Here is a 19,307-nt window from a genome sequence, read left to right as displayed (position 1 = left end):
GAAATAAGAAAAAGCAATGACTGTATTCTGGAGTGGAGGGCATACTTCACAAGACCTTTTAAGCGGTAACAAAGACATCAGGAATTTTTAGGCCACTTCCAGCTGTGCCCCAGGCTTACACTTCTTTGCTCGCAGGGGAATTGGTTGGGAAAGGTGGATCAGCGCCACGGACGTAACATGGGCTGTTAACGAGCGTGTACCTCGGAGGGGAAGTGCCGAAAACCCTTACCTGTTTCTGCCTTGGTGTGCATGCTCTTTCCCAGGGGTTCCTGGGTCCCCAGGCTCTGCCAGCACGGGGCCTCCTTCCTTCCAGCCTTTCTGTGGCACGGGGCCGGCTGAGTGGATGCCCCCTTGGCCCTTTGCTGCTGCTGTTTCGTATGCGCATGGCTGTGCCCTGGGGCCGGTGACCAGAGCTGGAAGCCTGTGGAGTGGAGAGAGTGGGAGGGTGCGGGGGGCCTGAGAGCCACGGGAGGCAGGGAGCTTGTGGGATGGAAACGTGGAGAAGAGCATCAGCTGCAGAATTTGGACCCAAACCAGCTGTGCCCTTCCTTCCAACCCTCTCGCAGTGCATTCACGCACGCCTGAATGCGCGTGTCCGGCCATCCACCCTCCCGCCCTCCTTCCGTCCATCCGACCGTTCCTCCCTTTCTCCGTCCGTCCCCTCCTCCCTCCATCCGTCCACCTCTTCCTCCCTCCCTCCATCCATTCATCCATCCCACAGTAGGGGCTCAGCCAGAGCCATTGCATGATGGCATTAGGTGAGTTTAGAGAGAACATACAGTGTGCAGAGCACAGGTACCTCGTAGGGACTTGCTGATGAACACCGCTGCCTCGTGAAGCCCACAGTATAGCAGGGAGAGAGAAAGAATGTGCACGAAGCATGTCAACGGAGGGGACGAGTCATGGAAGAAGCAGGGAGGAAATGCAGAAGGGGGGCCAGGTTTGAATGCTGGCCCTGCCCTGCCCTGACTGCTTGACATGGGATAAGCCACTCTGTCTCCATGAGCTTTAATTTCCTCACTGACGAAATGGAGCTAATAAAACTGGAGAGAGGAGAAAGAAACACTATTACCATGAAATTGCTTTAAATTGTTCAAATATATCTTCGGAGTTCCGTGCAAAGTTTTTTAAATAGATAAAATTATTGTGAGAACGGAAATCGATGTGATTTATTGATGCAATTTTTTTATAGACAGAGCCAAGTAATGGAAATTAATAAACAACTTAAAATGTGTATTTATTAGAGTCGAGCTGACCGTGGCTCAGTACGCGAAGGTGAAGTCCACTTAGGAAGGACACTGACACAGGGCCAGCATTCAGCGGTCTTTGCTCTTTAGTTGTGTTTGGTGGCTTAGGGTAATCTTTGTTGAAGAGGTAGATATTTAAACTAAACTGTGAAAAATGTGGACGATTCTAATATTTTAATTCTGTAAATATGAGGTATAATTTTTAGCACTTTAATATACTCTCCCAGTTGCTGTGGCTGTGTAACGCATTGCCCTCAATCATAACAGTGTCCAGCAATCATCTAGTATACTCACCGAGTGCGTGAGCCTTGGATCCAGACGGGACATGGTGGGGATGGCTTGTCTCTGCTCTGTATGAGTGAGGTCTCCGCTGGGAGACTTATTTAAAGGCTGGGACCTTGTCTGTCCACTGTTGGTGCTGACTATCATCTGGGGGCTTCATTTCCTCCATCCATGGGCCCTTCTCATGTCCAAGTGGGCCAGATTGAGCTTTCTTCCAACATGGCGGCTGGATCCCAAGTAGGAGTGTCCGGACAGAGAGGGAGATCTAGATGGAAGCTGCATCCTTTTGATGACCTGGCCTTGGACGTCGTACGTCATTATTTCCAGCACATTCGTGAGAAGGGTATGTTGAATGGGAGATAAATATTGATGCAGCCATCTTTGGAAGGATACACCCAAGGGGTGCCTGGGTGACTCAGTCACTTAAGCTTTTGACTCTTGATTTTGGCTCAGGTCATGATCTCACGGTTCATGAGATCGAGCCCCACATTGGGCTCCGTGCTGACAGCACAGAGCCTGCTTGGGATTCTCTCTCTCCCTCTCTCTCTCTTCCCCTCCCCTGATGACACACACATGCTCGCTCGCTCGCTCTCAAAAAAAATACGCTTTAAAAAATAAAAAGAAAGAACCGTCCTGACACATACATGTGGTATCTCATGTAATCCTGACTATAACCTATGAGGAAGGTACTCTTCATCGCTCCATTTTTCAAAAGAGGAAATTAAAGCTCAGCGAGGTCAAAATTTTGCCCCAAATCATGCCTAATAAATAACAGAAGTAGAATTTGAACTCAAATCTCAGTGACTCCAAAGCCATTACCAGTGCATTTACCGCCTGCCAAATTTAGAACAAGGATGCCGACAGCACCTTCTATTTGCCGAGATAACTTAATTGGCTGGATCTCTCTGAGATGCTGTTGAATCATGGCGCCTTGGTGAATCACGGGTTGTTCCGGTGGCTTTCTAGGCAGGGGCCCCGCACAAGGACAGGCCTGAGACGAGAAGCAGGGTGTGAATAATCCAGTGTGGCAGGACAGCAGTGACGTGGTTACCATGGAAGGGTTGGTTGGGGTCAGATTAGGAGGGACCTCGAAACCGAGCGAGGGAATTTAGACTTTCCTGGGGGGTCGTGAGGAGATGCCGAAGGTTCTGAGCAAGTCAGTGATAGGGCCAGAAAAAGCAAATAGGAAGAGTGTGGGAGATGGTTGGGTGTGGGGAGCCTCCGGGGAGCACGTGGGGTGGGGGGCTCAGCGCAGCTGGAGTAACGGGGTGGGCTTGGTGGTGGGCCTGCGGGAATTGGGGAAAACACTTGGATGGACATTCCTGAGGAAGAGTCGTAGGACTCTGTGGGGACAGGGAGGTGAATGAAGCACCATGAAAGCCTCCAGGGATCTGGAAACCCAGGTGGTCTGGGCAGGTGCAGGTGGGATGCTATTCACAGAACTGAGATAACAGGAAGGTAAGATGTGCCAACATTTTCGGTGGGAAATCGAGTGTTGGGTGCTGGGGCTCGGGGAAGAGCCAGAGCAGATGTGAGAGTCTTTGCGGTGAGACTGTGGGCAAAGCCATGAGCTTCGGCGAGGCCTCCAAGGGGGCAGTGTGGCCGAGAAGAGAACCGAACCCAGGACTTTGGGAAAGGAGAGCACAGGCCTGTGGTTCTCAAACTTTGAGGTACAGCGGTGTCCTCAGGAGAGCGAACCAAGAGCTCGGAGATACAGGTGCATTGAAGCAGGGCCTCTCCGTTCCCCATGGAGGAGCGGAGGAGGGGAAGAGATCGGTGGGCTGCCCGAGTTCCCAGGGGGTGCTGAGACCCACCAAAGTGTAAGAGCGTCTGGCTTGAGCCCAGACTGGTAGTTCTCAACCTTGGCTCACGTTGGAGCTACGGGAACAGCTTTAGAAATATCCACATCCAGGGGCACCTGGGTGGCTCAGTCGGTTGAGCATCTGACTTCGGCTCAGGTCATGATCTCACTGCTCATGGGTTCAAGCCCCGCATCAGGCTCTGTGCTGACATCTCAGAGCCTGGAGCCTGCTTCAAATTCTGTTTCCATCTCTCTGCCCCTTTCCTGCTCATTCTCTCTCTCTCTCTCTCAAATATAAAATAAAACATCTAACAAAATGTTTAGAAATATCCACGTCCCACCACCCCCAAAGGTTCTGACCTCGGGGAACATTCGAAGCCCCTCAGGGCTTTCTGAGGTTTAGCCAGGCTGCCAGACTCCCAGTTGAAGGAGAGGGAGAAGAGGCAGGGGTATTCGAGGGCTTGAGAAATAACAGTCAAAGCCGCACGAGACCAGGTGGCATGGGATGTGGCCCCCTTGGTCAGGGAGGGGACAGTGGGCAGTGGGGACATGCGGGGTAAGTTTTCGGTGACCTGAGCCTGATTGCACATGGGAGTTCCGATGGCCAGCTCACACCGAGCAAGTTCTTGAACTTGCATCAGCACTTTTTTTTCCCTAAACTCTGTAGGTGATTCTAACTAGCACGTGGCCAAGTTGAGGACAGTGACGCTTCTCACACTTGAATATGGACACACTTCACCGGGAGCCCGGTTACGATTCAGGCTCTGATTCAGTGGGTCTGGGGTGGGACCCGAGACCCTGCATTTCTAACACCACGCGGGTGGTGCCCATGCTGCTGGCCCACAGGCCACACTTTGAGTAGCGAGGATGTCCGTCAGTGTTCAAAAGTCATGACTTTCCGCACAAACACCCCTTCCCTCACCCCACTGTAACCCTCAGCTGCTGGAATCAAACCCCACCCCGACTTCAGCAGGCAGGTGGGCGACCAGAAGTCTCCTGCCTGCATGTTCCCTTCCCCTCCTGGCTGACATATCGGAGCTGGGATAAGTGTTCCCCTCCGTATCTGCCAGCGGGGTAGGCATGTTTTTAAAAGAGCAATATGGTGTTTCCATTCGCACATCCATGCAGCTTCGTACACTTCCCACCCGAGGCAGAGGAGGGAAATCATCTCCATACTCGATTATGAGCATCCAAGACCCCACCCTCTCCAGCATCCCCAACCTTCCCTCCCCCAAGAGCGTAGGCAACCAGCCCCAGGATGCGCCCTTCACCCCACCCTGGAACCCCGGGGCAGCTCTGCCTGACTCCGGTCTCTGAGGTCTGAGTTCAAATCCTGGCTCGGCCCCTTCCTAGCCACGTGCCCTCGGACAAGTTAAGGAACCTCTCTGAGCCTGTTTTGGGCGGTTTCCTCCTCTGCAAAATCTGTGAAATAATGACCAACCTCTCGTGGTGGCTGGATGCATCGGTCGATTCGTGGATATGTGGATGTAAACCCCCAAAGCACAAAGCAGGGCGTGTCATAATGATGGGGTTAGAGGGTGGGGTGACGGGGTCATGGGGGTGGTCTGAGCACGGGGCGGGGGTGGGGGGGAGGGGGCTCCTTCCCCTCTGGCACCTGCTGCCACCGCTCCCGGCCTGGGAGCCGGACAAGCGGACCCTCACACGTGCTCTTTCGTCCCGCAGACATGGGGAGCTTTGAGGAAGGCGAGAAGTACCAGAGTGTCTCCCACGGAGAAGCAGCCGTCATCCGCGCCCCACGCATCGCCAGCTTCCCGCGGCCACAGGTGACCTGGTTCCGGGACGGCCGCAAGATCCCGCCCAGCAGCCGCATGTGAGGCCCTGCTCCGGGGAGGGGGGTGCAGGGGGCTCACCCTGGGAGAAGGGCTTGGGGACCTCCCGGATGATGACGAGAGAAGGGCGGCTTATGAGGAGGGGCTCTCTGGGAGCACTTGTGTGGAGCCTTGGGGGCACGACGGCTCAGTCGCCTTCCCAGGGGTTGGCCTCCCTCTCAGCTGGAGATCCCTCCTGCCTCCCAAAGCCCTTAAACCCCCGACAGGCACCCTCCCCATCCGTGGGAGGGCGCGGGCACATCCCTGGCAGGGTGGCCTCCGGGGTGTTTCCCATGTGGGGTGTGGGTGCGGCTGTGTGTGTTTTAGCTGCAGGGAGGAGGGGAGGCCCGGCAGGGAGGGACACACATGGCCCTTTCAGCACGAACAAGGACCCCTCTGTGTGGCCCGAGGCGTGGGTTGTGGGCCTGTGGGCAGGAGCCGTGGAGCCAGCACCTCCACAGACGGCGAGGGCCAAAGCATTTCCTCCGGGGACACTCCCGGCCCTCCCGATCCCTCCTCAGGGTCTGGAGCCAGCCCAGGCTTTCTTTCCCCGTTTGGACTCCAGCTGTCCCCTACACCCAGCAAAGAAAGACCACCTTTGTCCCGGTCTCCTCGGGCCACAGGTCAATGATGGGTGGAGCCCCTCCTGGTCTCGGGAGCCCAGACGGACGGTCCTTGTCTTTGGGGAACATAAAGCCAAGTGAGCGAAGCGTAACGGGAGTAACATGGGAACATCCTGGCAGTAACAGCGGCTGTCATTTATCGGGTGCCTGCTGTGTCCTCGCACCTGGGCTCATAACCACACTGCCCGCGTGGCCCTGTCCTTTAGCATCGGGGCGCACCTCCAAGCAGGAGACACCCTATCTCCGTCCCCGTCTGATCCCCAGAGTGCGCGCTCAAAAGACATCCGCCGCGTGAACGACCATCACAACAGCCGTATGAGGTGGCTGGCTTTGTCCCCGTTTTATGGACGGTAAAGTCCCCCCAAAAGTGTAACGACCCGGCCACATCTCACACAGCTGGTTCCCGGCTTGCCGACCCCAGAATCAAGGTCCTTAATTCTGTCTTAAGTGGAAATTAGGTGACAGCAGGGACGGAGACCAGGAGAGAAGGATAGTGATTGCGCTTGTAGAGAATTGGCCCTGGTAGGGTGGTTCTCAACGTGGCTACCTGTTGAAATGGGCTTGGACGATTTAAAATACGTTGGATCGTGAGGAGCCTGGGTGGCTGAGTCAGTGAAGCGTCTGACTTCGGCTCAGGTCATGATCTCACAGCTCCTGAGCTCAAGCCCCGAGTCAGGCTCTGTGCTGACAGCTCAGCGCCTGGAGCCTGCTTCCGATTCTGTGTCTCCCTCTCTCTCTGCCCCTCCCCCACTCGTGCTCGCTCTCTCTCTCTCAAAAATAAACATCAAATTTTTTTTAATTTAAAAAAACTTTTTAAAAATATGTTTGATCTTTAGATCCTAACCCCCTACACATTCTCATTTTGCTGAAATGGGGGCACACTCTGGCCACTGGGGGTCTCTTAAAATTCCCCAGTGACTCTGCCATGGAGCCACAATTGAGAACCACTCTCCTAGGTTAGATCCATTAGCTACAGATATAATACTGCTGCGTAACAAAAGGTCCCAGGGACCCGAAGCAGTAAGCGTTCACTTGTCATGTGAATCTGCCGATGGGGACCTTGGCTGGACTCTCTCACTTGCCTGGGGTCGCCTGGCTCTTGATGAATTAAAACAACCAGGCCACTCTGCTCCGTATGTACCGTCCCCCAGTCGGCTAGCCCCGGCTTCTTCTGGCAATGACAGAGGACCAGGGAGGAAGTGGGAACGGAGACCTACTTACCAAGCCTCTGCTAACATCCTGATGGTAGAAGAGGGTCACGTGGTAAAAGTCAACCTCAAGAAGAGGGGGGATTAACTCTGCGTCTTGAGTGGGGAGACCCATGAAGTCACACGCCAAAGGGTGTGGATACGGGGCAGGTGAAACTTTGGAGTTGACCCCGGGGTTAACACAGGGACGGCCTGACTCATGCTGCGAGGGGGCTCATGCTTCCTCAGGCCTAAGGGCCAGTGAGGCCAGCAGATCAGGGGTTACCATTGACACAGATGCTGGGCTGCGTCTCAGCAAGGGGATGCTTTGCCACACGGGTGCAGAGACGGGTGAATGAGTCCTCCCTTCTCTGAGGTTCTCACACAGTTCCGGGCGTATCAGTGATGGCATCCTGCAGGCCAGTCCGTTGGCAGAGGCTGCCTGGAAGACGGTGTTGAGAAGGATACTGGGGCCCCATCCAGACTCCGTGGCAAGGGCAGTGCCGTGACGGTTCGATGGCGTGTGCCGTGGCTGCGGGGAGGGCTCGTAGGCACCCCTCTACCGTGTTTGCCGTGGCGGATGAAAGCCTCACTCCCATCACCCCTTGCCTAACACCTTGCCACCCCCTTTTCTCACTCCTGCCCTCTGTCCGCACCCCCTTTTCGTTCCCAGCAGCCTCTGGCACCAGGACAGAATGATCCTGGCTTACACACACGTGCCCGCCCTCGTGGTCGCACCCACCACCTTCCCACCCCCACCAGCACTCCAGCCAAACGCAGGAGAGAACACTGGAGATTTTATCTCCGCAATTACAGCAGATTAATATTCATAGCTGAGAGGAAAGGTCCCTGGAAGCAAATTCTCTGGCGTCTGTTTGCCAGAGATACGCATCTGATGGGCGTGATCAGCCAGAGGGGCGTGCAGGGGTGCTGGAGGCGGGTGCTATCTCCAGAAGGCTGCTCTCCCTGCCGGGACAGAGACGGCGATTAGCCACACTTCGCCTGTGCCCTGGTGCCCGTTGCTGAAAAGGAGACAAGATTCCCAACAAAGACACATGCTGGGGGCTTTGGTCAGGTTCTGGGATGATTTCTTTTATTCTTAATGAAATTATCAATTGGGCCCCCGTGGACCTGAGGGAAAAAAGGGCTGGCTTAATAGGGGTAGTGGATGGGAGGTGGGGTTGGGAGCTGGGCCAATCAGGGAAGAGGGAACCAGAGTAAATTGGAACCAGAGGAGTGTGGCTGAAGAATGCAGCCCAGCCCCTGCCCGAGAGTTGAACCCTGACCTCCGGGTTCTTCGGGAGTGGGCGTATCTGGGATGCAGCAGGCCAGAAGTCCTTTTGAGTACCAGAGACAGCTCTGTGGAACCATCTATCAAGGGGGTGGTCATCCCGCAGAAGGCTTGAAGTCCACGGACCTCAGCCACCTGCTGAGGGTGGAGGGAGGGCAGGCCAAAGTCATCAGTGCTTCCCAGCCCGTCTGCCCACCACGTTCCGGTCCATATTCAGAGCGCCGCCCCTGGCCCGGGGGGGCCCAGCGCAGAGTGCTTTCCTTGCCTCGAGTGCTGGTCAAGGCGATGCCAGCTGCACTTACAGACACACACACCCCCCCCCCCCAAATCCCAGGGACTTAGCACCAGGGAAGTGGATTTCACACTCATCTAAAGTCCTGGCACAGGCAAGAGATGGGAGGGTCGCTTCTTCACTGTCATTTGGGGCCTCTGCCATCCTCAACACTGGGCTTCAGAGCTGCCCTGCTCTGACAGAGGGGAGAACCTAGGACTCGCACGGGGGGAGGGGGGGTTCTTAGGGTCCGAGCCTGGAGGTGGCGCACACACCTTGCGCCGTATAGCCGCCAGCCCAGCCCCACTGTCCCACCGCCTTCCCCTCAATGGCAGGGGCGCCTGAAACAGGTAAATGAACTGCCACCTCACCCAGGCCAGCGCATCTCAGCGACGGCACAACCCACACTTGGGGTCCAGTAAGTCCCTGTTGTGCCCCTGGGTAAGAACCACTGAGGATCCATCATAATATAGACAAAAGAGAGCAAAAGGAGAGATCGGTGGGTGGGGTGGGTCTTCATCGCCCAGGAGAGAGCACATTGGAGGTGGAGACCCTCTGCGGAGGCAAGGGGGGGTTCGGGGCAGTAGATGCACTGGGGAGTGGGACCCAGGGGCACCCGGCGCTCCCAACCCACCGGGGGCTCTGTTCCACCTGAGTCTCCAGTGCCGTGGTGATGGAGAGGGTGGGGGGCTTCAGTGACGTGGTCCAGGGGCACCACTGCTCACCAGATTAGCCCTGACGTTGGACCGTGTGGCAGGCGAGGGCTGCCCGAGACGGAGGGTGACAGCCTCGGGCCAGATGGGGACAGAACCAAAGCAGTGACAGGAATCAGAATCGCTCAACCTCAGGGCTGGGAGGGAGCTTCACAAACATTTCTTCCCCCACCCCCTTCACAGATGTGGAGACTGAGGCCCAGCAGGGAGGAGGTTGTGTGCTCCTTAGAGGCTGGGACCAAACTCATTCTGCCCTTGACAAAGCCCAGTCTTCCTCCCGCACCCCTGCCCGCCCCGCAGACTACACCAAAGGACAAGGACCCACTGGCTTTGTTGTACCTCCCATGAGCTCATTAGCTAGAGGGTTGTTTTCCTCCAGGGGAAAAGAAAAATGGGGCAGGACGACTTTTCTCTCCTATTTCCCCAGAGCTCTGCTGACGACGTGACTCAGGCCATGAACCCCCAAAACCAGGAGAGAGGAAACCAGCACAGCCCGGCTGGAGAGGCATTAGCGGGGATGTTTATTTGAGAGCCTGTTTTAAAACTCTGTAACATTCACCTAATGGGAAAATTTGAAAAGAATTCAACTGGGTCTGTCCTTGTTAAACTAACATTAAGGATGTTTAACAGCTGTCTCGGGCACATCACATTAAAATCCAAGATAGACTTGACAAACTAATGGTTTTGTTTGTCATCAAGAGAATGGGTGAGAGGGGGAAGCGGGCAGAGCGGGCGTGGGCAACGCTCCCGGTGCTGTCTCACCCACGTCGGATGGGGCCCCCAGTTTCCTGCCTGGACGGACCCCTTTCCCTGCCTGCAGACCAGGGGCTGAGGGGCTGAATGATGGGAGCCCCGCAGAGAAAGCCTGCACCCCACTGCCCGGCTGGCCTCCTTTTCCCTTCTCAGCCAGCCCAGCCAATCTCACCCTTGGTGACCAGCTTCAGGGAGGTAGAAACTGACACCCTGGGAGGGAGCTGGAAGGAGAGGTGAACCCCCATCATCTGTGTTATAGGCAAACCTGTCTGTGGCTTTGGAATCCATCTGAACAAATGTAGGACTAGGTGAAGGCATTGATTCTGGAATGATCCTGCTCATTTCTAAATTCATTATCATCGCCATTCATTCATCCATTCATTCATTCCAGTGAATGGATTTCTTTGGTGCAGAGATGGACGGACACACACACACACACACACACACACACACAGCATCAAAGCTATGACATGGGAAAGGACAGAACACATGGGGGGCTCAGACGTCCTGGGCCAGGTGTGGGGGGGGGGCAGGAAGCTTCACGTGGACCGTCTCGGACCTCCGTGCATGTGCTGGACTTGGGTCTGACCCCGCCCCACGCTGGCAGTACATTCAGATTCTCTACAAACGAAATGTGCTAAAGTTTAGGCGGGAAGTGGTCCCGGGAGTTGGGCTGGAGCAGGGGCTCCGGGAGCCACCAGCTTCTTGTCTTCGCTCCCATCCTCCGATGCTCAGAGCCCCTGGGCCCCTGTCAGACAAATCTTTTTCCTCTGCTCAGAGCCATCACCCTGGAGAACACCCTCGTCATCCTGTCCACGGTGGCTCCCGACGCAGGCCGCTACTACGTGCAGGCTGTTAATGACAAGAACGGGGATAACAAGACCAGCCAGCCCATCACTCTTGCCGTGGAGAGTAAGTAAGCGGCCGGGCCTGGGACGGATGGAGGAGCGCGTCATTAAATCTTGGGAACGGGGCTCCAGAGGGTCGTTGGGAAGATGGAATGGTGGCGGAGCGGAGAGGCTGGAGGAGGGCCGGGGAGGGGCCTCTGAGGAATAGGAGGAGGAGACCCAGCTGAGGGAGCCAGGAGGCAGCTGAGTTCTGGATCCCGTTCCCATGGCAAGACGGAAATCCTGCATCTGGGGAGGGGACACTTAGCTGGCTGTCAGCAGGGCCGGAGGCCCAGGGAGGGCATGGAGAGAGTGTGCACGTGTGGGTTATAGCCACCTCTGGGATTCAGGTGCTGACAGGGAGAGCGTGCAGGGCACCGGGCACTCGTTTCTAGAGAAATAGACTAGCAGCCTCTACTCAGCGGGTACACACAGAGTGCTGCTGCTACTCAGAGCGGGCCGTCTTCTCTCGGAACATAGGCTCTCTGCCCAGGCTCCTGCCTAAAAATGCCTCTCTGCCAGAAACCACCCAGCACCCTGGAATGGATAGGCAAAGCTCTCCCCAGTAGCAGAGAATAGACGGTAGCAGATGAAAAGGGTCAGCTCCTTAGATCTCCTTTGCCAAGAGGTATTTGTCCAGCTGAGACTGAAGGCAGGTGTCTGATCCCTGCTGGAAATGCTGGGGACCCCTCCCTGGCCTAATTCTCGAAAGCCAGCCAGGCCCCTTCCCTCTGTGCTCCACCCCTGGAATAGGGAAGGAGGGTGGGGTGGCTCAGGCAGCCAGTCCAGGCCCGGAAGCACAGAGTACGTGGGTCCAGAGCGTGTCGCAGCCGCCCAGCAACCACACAAGCTGCGGGAGCCAGATGTTCACGTCTCTCCACATCTGCACCACTCCTGCTCCAAAAGCAAGTCTCATTTATCACCCGCGGTCGCATGGGGACGCAGCCACCAGCAGCAAAAATGAGGGTGCTGGTCTGCGTATGGAGCCTTCCCGTGTCCTTCCCCTGATCCCGGCCTCTGTCTGCCAGTGTCTATACAGCCCAGAACGTTCCTCGGCCATACCATGTGCCTTCCTGGGCTTTCTGAGCACCAGCAGAATCCCTTCCTGTATCCACAGAATTCTCTCCTTCCCAAGTTCCAGTCTGCCTAGAAAGAGACCTGAACGCAGAGAGGAGAGTTCCATTCCAGATACTGACCTCTCAGGGTCACAGATGTAACCTCTGACGTTGACCTGGGTCAAGGTCTCAGTCTGGTCCCTGTAGCCTTGGGGCCCAGCCATGACCTGGCTCTGCTGTTTCTACAGAGAAAGGAATTTAATCATCAGAGGGAGATGTTTTCCCCCATATATTCTCTAGTGGTCAGAATACCTGGAGTCCAATAGAATTCAGTCTTTGTGGAAGAGGCAGTGTTCACGGTCCGCGTCAAGGCCGGGCCGTCTTCCTGAGTGACTCAGGTTACCCTGACACCAAAGGTTAGAGCCCCCCACTCGGTGCTCCTCCCCAGAACCCAACCTCCTCCCCCGACTTAAGCCAGCTATCCTGGGGCCCACTGTGAACATCGTTCCCTCTCTTCTCTATCTCAGCTCTGCCCCCCGCAACCCTCCATCTGGCCCAAGGGAGGAGCGTAGGACCCTTCCGGACCCCCGTTATCTGCCCAAGCCTCCCCCGGTTGTCTGTTTCCCCCACCCCATCGCCACTCGCCTCCTGCTCTCACGCGGCGATTTGTACTGGATTAAGAACAGAATCAGCTGGTTTTCAGCTAATTTCTCCTCCCACGAGTGATTGAGCTTCAAAACCCTGTTCATGTCACTGACACAAATCCCCCAGCCTGCCTGCCTGCCAGCCAATTTACTAGGAGCAATTGCCACTTTACCCACCACCAGCTCTGTCTGCCCTCACTTATCTCATGGAGCCTCGCCTCTCCCTCTGTTCCTCCCTCCTCGTCCCTCCATCCTTCCTCAGCCCAGGGCAGTGCTGCTTCTTAGTGGCCCCGGGGCGCACAGGGAGCTGGGGGGGGGGGGGGGCGCTCATGCTCTTCAGAAATGGAAAAGTTAAGAGCAAAGCCAGTGGCCCGGGAGTTGGGAGTTGACCCCTGCCCAGGAGCAACCCTGGTGACCTCACACAGAGTGTCACAGCTCTTGAAAAATGCAAACCTGGGGGCACCTAGGTGGCTCAGTCGGTGAAGTGTCCGACTCCTGATTTTAGCTCAGGTCATGATCTCATGGTTCGTGGGGTGGAGCCCCACGTCGGGCTCTGCACTGACAGCATGGAGCCTGCTTGGGGATCCTCTCTCTCTCTCTCTCTCTCTCTCTCTCTCTCTCTCTCTCTGCCCCTCCCCTGTTTGCTCTCTCTGTCTCAAAATAAATGTATAACCATTAAAAAAACAAAAAAGAAATAGGGGGAGTTAATTTTATTAATGTATTTTATGTGACCCAACATATCCAAAATATTACCATTTTAACACACAATCAATACGGAAAATATTAACGAGGCCCTCTGCACCGGGTTTCTTCGTCCTCATACTGAGCCTTCAAAACCTCTGCGTATTTTACACTTGGAGCTCATCCCAATTTGGTTGCTCAGTTTTCATCCGAAATACGTGATCTGTGTTTAGACTTCATCAAATTTACAGCTGGAAAGGTGGTGTCGGATACCCGTGTTGTTCTACACGTACTTAAAAGTGTTCTAATAACTGATCTGGGGATCCGTTTTTAATTAAATGTAAATTAGATAAAATTAAATCCCATCAAATCAAAGGGGCGCCAGTCACTTTTCAAGAGCTCGCAGCCACCTGTGGTTCTTAGCCCCCATGTTGGATACCTGCCCGGGAGAAGGGAGCGGCTTACCTCCCTGCCCCCCCCCACCCCCACGCACTTGACCCGTGGCCCAGGTGAGTCATGTGGTCCTCGAACTTCCGTTTTCCTCACCTGTAACGTGATGCCTGTGGCAACGTGTAATTGGAGGATTAACTGAGGCGCCTCGGGGAGAAGGCATCACAGTGATGTCCCTCACTGTGACTATTATCAAAATCATCCAGGGCCCCTGGGTGGCTCAGTGGGTCAAATGTCCACCTTCAGCTCAGGTCCTGATTTCACGGTTTGTGAGTTTCAGCCCCACGTCAGGCTCTGTGCTGACAGCTTGGAGCCTGGAACCTGCTGCGGATTCTGTGTCTCCCTCTCTCTCTCTCTCTGCCCCTCCCCTGCTTGCACTCTGTCTCTCCCTCTCTCTCAAAAGTAAATAAAATTTAGAAGAAAAAACAAATCAGCCAGGGGCAGCAGGACCCAGCCCCAACCCCGGGTTCAATCCGCATCAGGCACTCACGCGGAAGACACCCCTCCTCCTTGCTCTGGTTTGCATGTGATTTTCCCGGCTTGACCTTTGGGCTCCGTTCACCCCACTGTCCAGAGTATGGTTCCAATGAGGCAGATGTCCTGCATTCCGTCCCCAGCCACAGCCAGCCGTCCTCCTCACCCTAGGTGGTCATCTGAAGACCTGCTTAGCCAGGAGCTGACAGGACAGGCCCCCCAGCCGTGAGCACCTGTCAGTAGGATGTGTCCTGCCTGGGGCAAGTCCGTGCCACGCAGGGCCATCTTGACATCCCCGGTCCACCCCAAGCTGTCCACTGCTTTCACATCACCCCAAGAACCTCCCTCTCCAAACAGGAGGCTGGTGAGGTCGGAGGGGAGCCAGGAAACAGGGGGGAGCGGGGAGGGGCAGAGGGCATTGGCTTGTCCATTTCAGGATCCAGAGACAGGGAGAGAGCCATGTGAGCACCGCGTGGGAGGCAGGTGCCAGAGAAGAGGTCACCAGAGCCAAATGTCCGGAGCAGTCGAAGAGAATCAGTGGAGAAAAGGGGATTTGCAACCAGGGGGTCGCCGGTGACAGGGGAAGGGGAGTGCATGCAGGGGGTTTGGGGGAGAGGGGACAGGGATGCCGGTGGCAGCCAGGACCTGGTGGTGCTCAGAGGTATGTTCAGACAACTTCTGGCAGAGCTGATGGCAGCCAAGAGGGAGAGTTGTTTCCTTCTGTGCCCGAGTGAGGACTGAGCCAGAGAGATGATTTGGGGAGTGGCTAACGGCCTGGGTTTACAGCCTCGGAGACCCGGTCCCCGTTCCTGGTTTTGTCCCTTGTTAGCAACTGCCATTGGGAAGTAAACTGCCTCACTGCTTTGGCCTCCTCCGTTTGTCTCTGCTTTCTCATCTGTAAATTGTGGGATGACGATAATGACCCACCTCCGGTGGCCGTTGTGATGAGCGTCGGTTAGCAGAGTGCCAGGACGGTGCCTGGGATGGTGCCTGGCACGGCACGTGGCCTCTTGCCCTCAGTCGCTGTGACTTTCACCTCCTGGGAACCTCTGGGTCCATCACGTGGTTTGGTTGGGGTGGAAGACGGGAGACCAGGAATCTCTTCCTGAGGACAGGCAGGTAAATCCCAAGAAGGACGGCCTATCATTTATTAAGGACCTACTATGTGCCAAGTACTCTGCGCTCCCCCCAGACCAGCCTCGCCACCCCCACCGAGGCGCTTCTTCCCAGCGTCCATCCCATGCACTTGAATCCGATAAATGTCTAAGCATCGATCTGAGATCCTTCCAGACCATGCCCTGCATGAGGACAGACCCCTGCCTGTCTCGCTCAGTGGGGAGTCCCTGGTGCCTGGCACAGTCCGGCGTGGACTGAGCCCTCACCCAGAAAAGAGCTGTTGAGTGAGGGGCCGAACTCACGTAACCCTGAGACACAGTCATTTTTATCTGCATTGTGTCACTGAGAAAATCAAGATCTGGCTGAGGACCCTCCCCACGCCAGGATGCCTGGGGCAGAACAAGGTTTCAGACCAAGTCTTCCTGACGCCCCAGGACCTCGGTGTGACCTCCAGGGTCCCTGGATAGGTGTCAGTCTCCCCTCCACCCCTCCCAAAGCCGACGAGTTGGCCCTGAGGCCCTGGGGTGGCCCTCATATTTTTAAACTCCGAGGGCTCTGTTTCCCTGGCTCCGCGGTGGGGCACCCCTCTTGGGCTCTAACTGTCTCCTCGTCTTGCCCCATTAATCTGCGCCGTGGTACCTGTGCGCCCCAGCATGTAATAAACAACTTAGAGCACACTTTTATGGATTCAGCTATATCAGCAGCTTTCAATCCGATCGCTCTTTATGGCACCTACATGAGGCTTTTATATTGTTGCAATTATTTTCCTTTATATGCTTCCTTTCTTCCCCCTTCATTTTACTTTATTTTTTACATTTTATTCCCTTTCCCAGCAAAGCCTGGAGTCCAGGCAGGAAAACCTGCCCAGGGCTGATCAGGGTGGCCGAGGGCCAACCAGGGTGGCCCAGAGCGACACCGGGGCGGTGACCTGTTCTCCCCGTCCTGTCACTGTCCCCCCCGCCCAGGGCTGGGGGTGTCATTATAGTCTGCTACCTCCAGAGTCTCCTGGAAAGGAGCCAACTGGATGGATTTTTCGTGAGAGAGAAAGCCCTCCGTGTTTGAACTTTCAGGAGCCCTGGCACAGGTGCACAGACAGTACTTGAGTTTCTGTCAGCATTGGGCCAGTGCTGGCCCACAGAGATAAGAGCCTAAAGAACTTAAAAAATAGAAAAGGCAAAGCTGTTAGACGAGTTTGAGGTATCGTTTCGTTTGGTGTTTGTAGAGCCCACTCGTGACACGTTCTCTTTCATTTCAATCATCGTCCCCGAAGTTGTGCACGGATAGCTCTGGACCCGTTCATGCCTTCCCCTGTCAAGTACACGTGAGGCCCCTACTATGCGTCAGACATCGCTCTTGTCCTAGAGAAGTAAGCATGAGCAAGACTGTGTTAGCTCGGGCTGCTGTAACCCGTTACCAGACCTGCGGCTTCAGCACAGGCAGTTTGGGAAGTCCAAGATCAAGGTACCAGCACGGCTGGGTTTTGCTGAGGCCTCTCTTCCGGCCTTGCTCACAGCCGCCTTCTCGCCGTGTCCTCACGTGGCCAAGACAGAGCTCTGACGTCTCTTTCACTCCCGATCAGGGTGCCAGCCCTGTTGCACTAAGGCCCCACCCTTATGGCCTCCTGGAACCCCGTCTACTGGAGACCCCCGTCTCCAAATACAGTCGCATGGGGGTTAGGGCTTCAACGTACGATCTGGAGGGGACAGAATTCAGTCCAAAGCAACGATCCATGAGATTCCCACCTCACAGAATGTATTCGCTTCCTCGGGATGTGATAACAAAGTACCGTAAACTGGGGAGGGGGCGGTTATAACACCAGAAATGTCCCCTCACAGGTTTTAGAGGCCAGAAGTGTCGGCAGGCCTGTGCCCTCCCTGAAGGCTGGAGGGGAGGATCCTTTCCTGCCTCTCAGCTTCTGGTGGTAGTCCTCTGCACTCCTCGCCTCGGAGACACCTCGCTGCAGGCTCTGCCTCGAGGTCACCTGGCCTTCTCTTCTGTGTGTCTGTGTGTCTGTGTCTAAATTTCACTCCTCTTCTAAGGACAAGTCCTATTGGGCGTAAGGCCCACCCTGACACAGAAGGACCTCATCTTAACTTGATTACGTCTGCAAAGACTCTGTTTCCCAATAAGGTCACGTTCACAGCTGCCGCGGACTTGAATGTGGGGGGATTACTATCCAGCCCAGTAGAGGGGGTTTGCGTTCAGGTAGAAGACGTGACAAGTGGCGATGTAAGCCAACAAGATAAATGTGGGTGGAGGGAAAGATTTTGAAGGCAAAAACAGGACAAGGGGAGAAGGGGGAAGGTCTTGGCGGTCTCCAGTGGGCGCTCCCTGGACCCTGAAGAGAGGAGGGGGAGGGGTAAGAGGGTCCCTGGAGGCATGTCTGCAGGTTCGGCCGTGGCACTGCCCCGTGGTCACCCGCTCTGCTACATAAGGACAAAAGTCTTCCGTGGCATGAGCCTCTAATGGGGGCCGGGCAGAGATAGGATTTCCGACCTGTGTTTCCGGCTAACACCTGGCCTCTCTCCAGATGTCGGGGGACCTGCAGACCCCATCGCCCCAACCATCATCATTCCTCCCAAGAACACCAGCGTGGTGGCCGGGACCTCGGAGGTGACCATGGAGTGCGTGGCCAACGCCAGGTGGGTAGCGAATTCCCCCTACTCCCCTTCGCCCTTAACCGCAGCCGGCGCACCTGACCTGTGGGCTCCAAGGGGACCAGTTCAGGAAGGCCCGGAAGTGTTACATGAGGACCCCATGAAAGGAGATGGGGCCTTTGTCCTGGAGGAGGGGCGACGTGTGGACGTGCTGGCTACTTCCAGAGGGTTGTTGGGTATGAGCCGGGCAGGCTCGTTGTCCGTGGCCCAAAAGGAGAGACCGAGGCCCGAATGGAAGTTATGGGGCAGCCCCAAATACCGAGGCCCCACCTGTGGCCCTGAGAGCGGCCTGGAAGGGACAGGTGACCTCCCTGCCACGCAGGCACGTGTGACAGGCATGCTGGGCTAAGAGACGGCTCGCATGATGGATTTGGCAGACCCAGTGTTGGGCACAATCGCAGCCCCCCTCTAGCCGTGCACGGCCCTCATGACTGCGCCTCATCACGTGTGGCCGCAGTGCTGTGCCTTCCCACGCGATTTCCTTTCCTCCAACAACCGCCCGACAGAGCTGTCGCTACCCCGCAGGCCAGAGAGGGCAAGCGACCTGCCTGAGACCACCCAGCTGGCCAACAGCAAGGTTGCCATACCACAGGCCACCCCCTCGGGGCCCGGGGGAGCATGTGGGTAGAGCGCTGGACCCAGCCTGACCCGACACCTCTTAAGTGCTCCAGAAAGATGCTCCGAGGTGATGGGTGGGGAGTCAGACCAGCGACCCCGAGGTCACATCCAGTTGAAGATTCCCGGAGAGCCGCGTTCCTAAGCATAGGCTCCCGGGGACCCAGGTTTTCCGCAAGTGCGGAAAAGGCTGCGGGATGCAGAGGAACTCGCTGAGGACACGGAGAGCGCCTATAAGAGCCTGCCTAACGTCACTGGAGCCAGCGTTGCCCAGACCCGCTCCATCACAGGACCCTTTTCTGCGGGACCCCGCTGCGCACCCCGTGGGGTTGGCACAGACCCCTCCAGGATCCGCCAGGCGCTAAACGGGAGAGCAGGCCACACCCAATCTCAGGGGGCTTTGGGGGGCCAGGGTCGGTGAGGAGGGTGCCCGATTCGCCCTCTGTCTAACTCAGGAGGTGGGTATGTCCGTCTGCCTGCCTTTCTCCCTCCAAACCTTGGGCGATTCTCTCTCATTCCTCTTTGTCACGTTGCCCGGCGTTCTGGCCGCTCCTGCCCGCCGGCTTCTGTTTGGACGGGGCGCAGCACAAGGGGGGCAGAGGAGCAAGACGCACGGCGTGGGGTGCAGGGTGCTGCTCCTGCACTCGGGAGCCCCGTGTCCCCGGCGGGCGCCGGGCTGAGCTAATCCACCTGCATTACAGCGTCCCCATGACCGCAACCCCGGGGGGCAC

At 56.2% G+C, this 19,307-nt stretch overlaps 1 protein-coding gene across 3 annotated transcripts in view; it reads left to right on the top strand.

The window, feature by feature from the left end:
* SDK2 (sidekick cell adhesion molecule 2) overlaps positions 1–19,307 on the top strand; it is a 266,484-nt gene that overhangs the window by 162,354 nt on the left and 84,823 nt on the right. For all 3 annotated transcript variants that reach the window (XM_047833518.1, XM_047833516.1, XM_047833519.1), the window contains exons 4-6: positions 5,014–5,161; positions 10,776–10,909; positions 17,835–17,946. In XM_047833518.1, coding sequence (XP_047689474.1) covers positions 5,014–5,161; positions 10,776–10,909; positions 17,835–17,946 — 394 coding nt within the window. The remainder of the gene's footprint in view (positions 1–5,013; positions 5,162–10,775; positions 10,910–17,834; positions 17,947–19,307) is intronic.

Source organism: Prionailurus viverrinus, chromosome E1 (genome assembly GCF_022837055.1).
Source record: "Prionailurus viverrinus isolate Anna chromosome E1, UM_Priviv_1.0, whole genome shotgun sequence".
Taxonomy (NCBI): Eukaryota; Metazoa; Chordata; class Mammalia; order Carnivora; family Felidae; genus Prionailurus; species Prionailurus viverrinus.
Note: the sequence above shows the minus strand (reverse complement) of the source record. Positions and strands in the feature narration are given on the sequence as shown.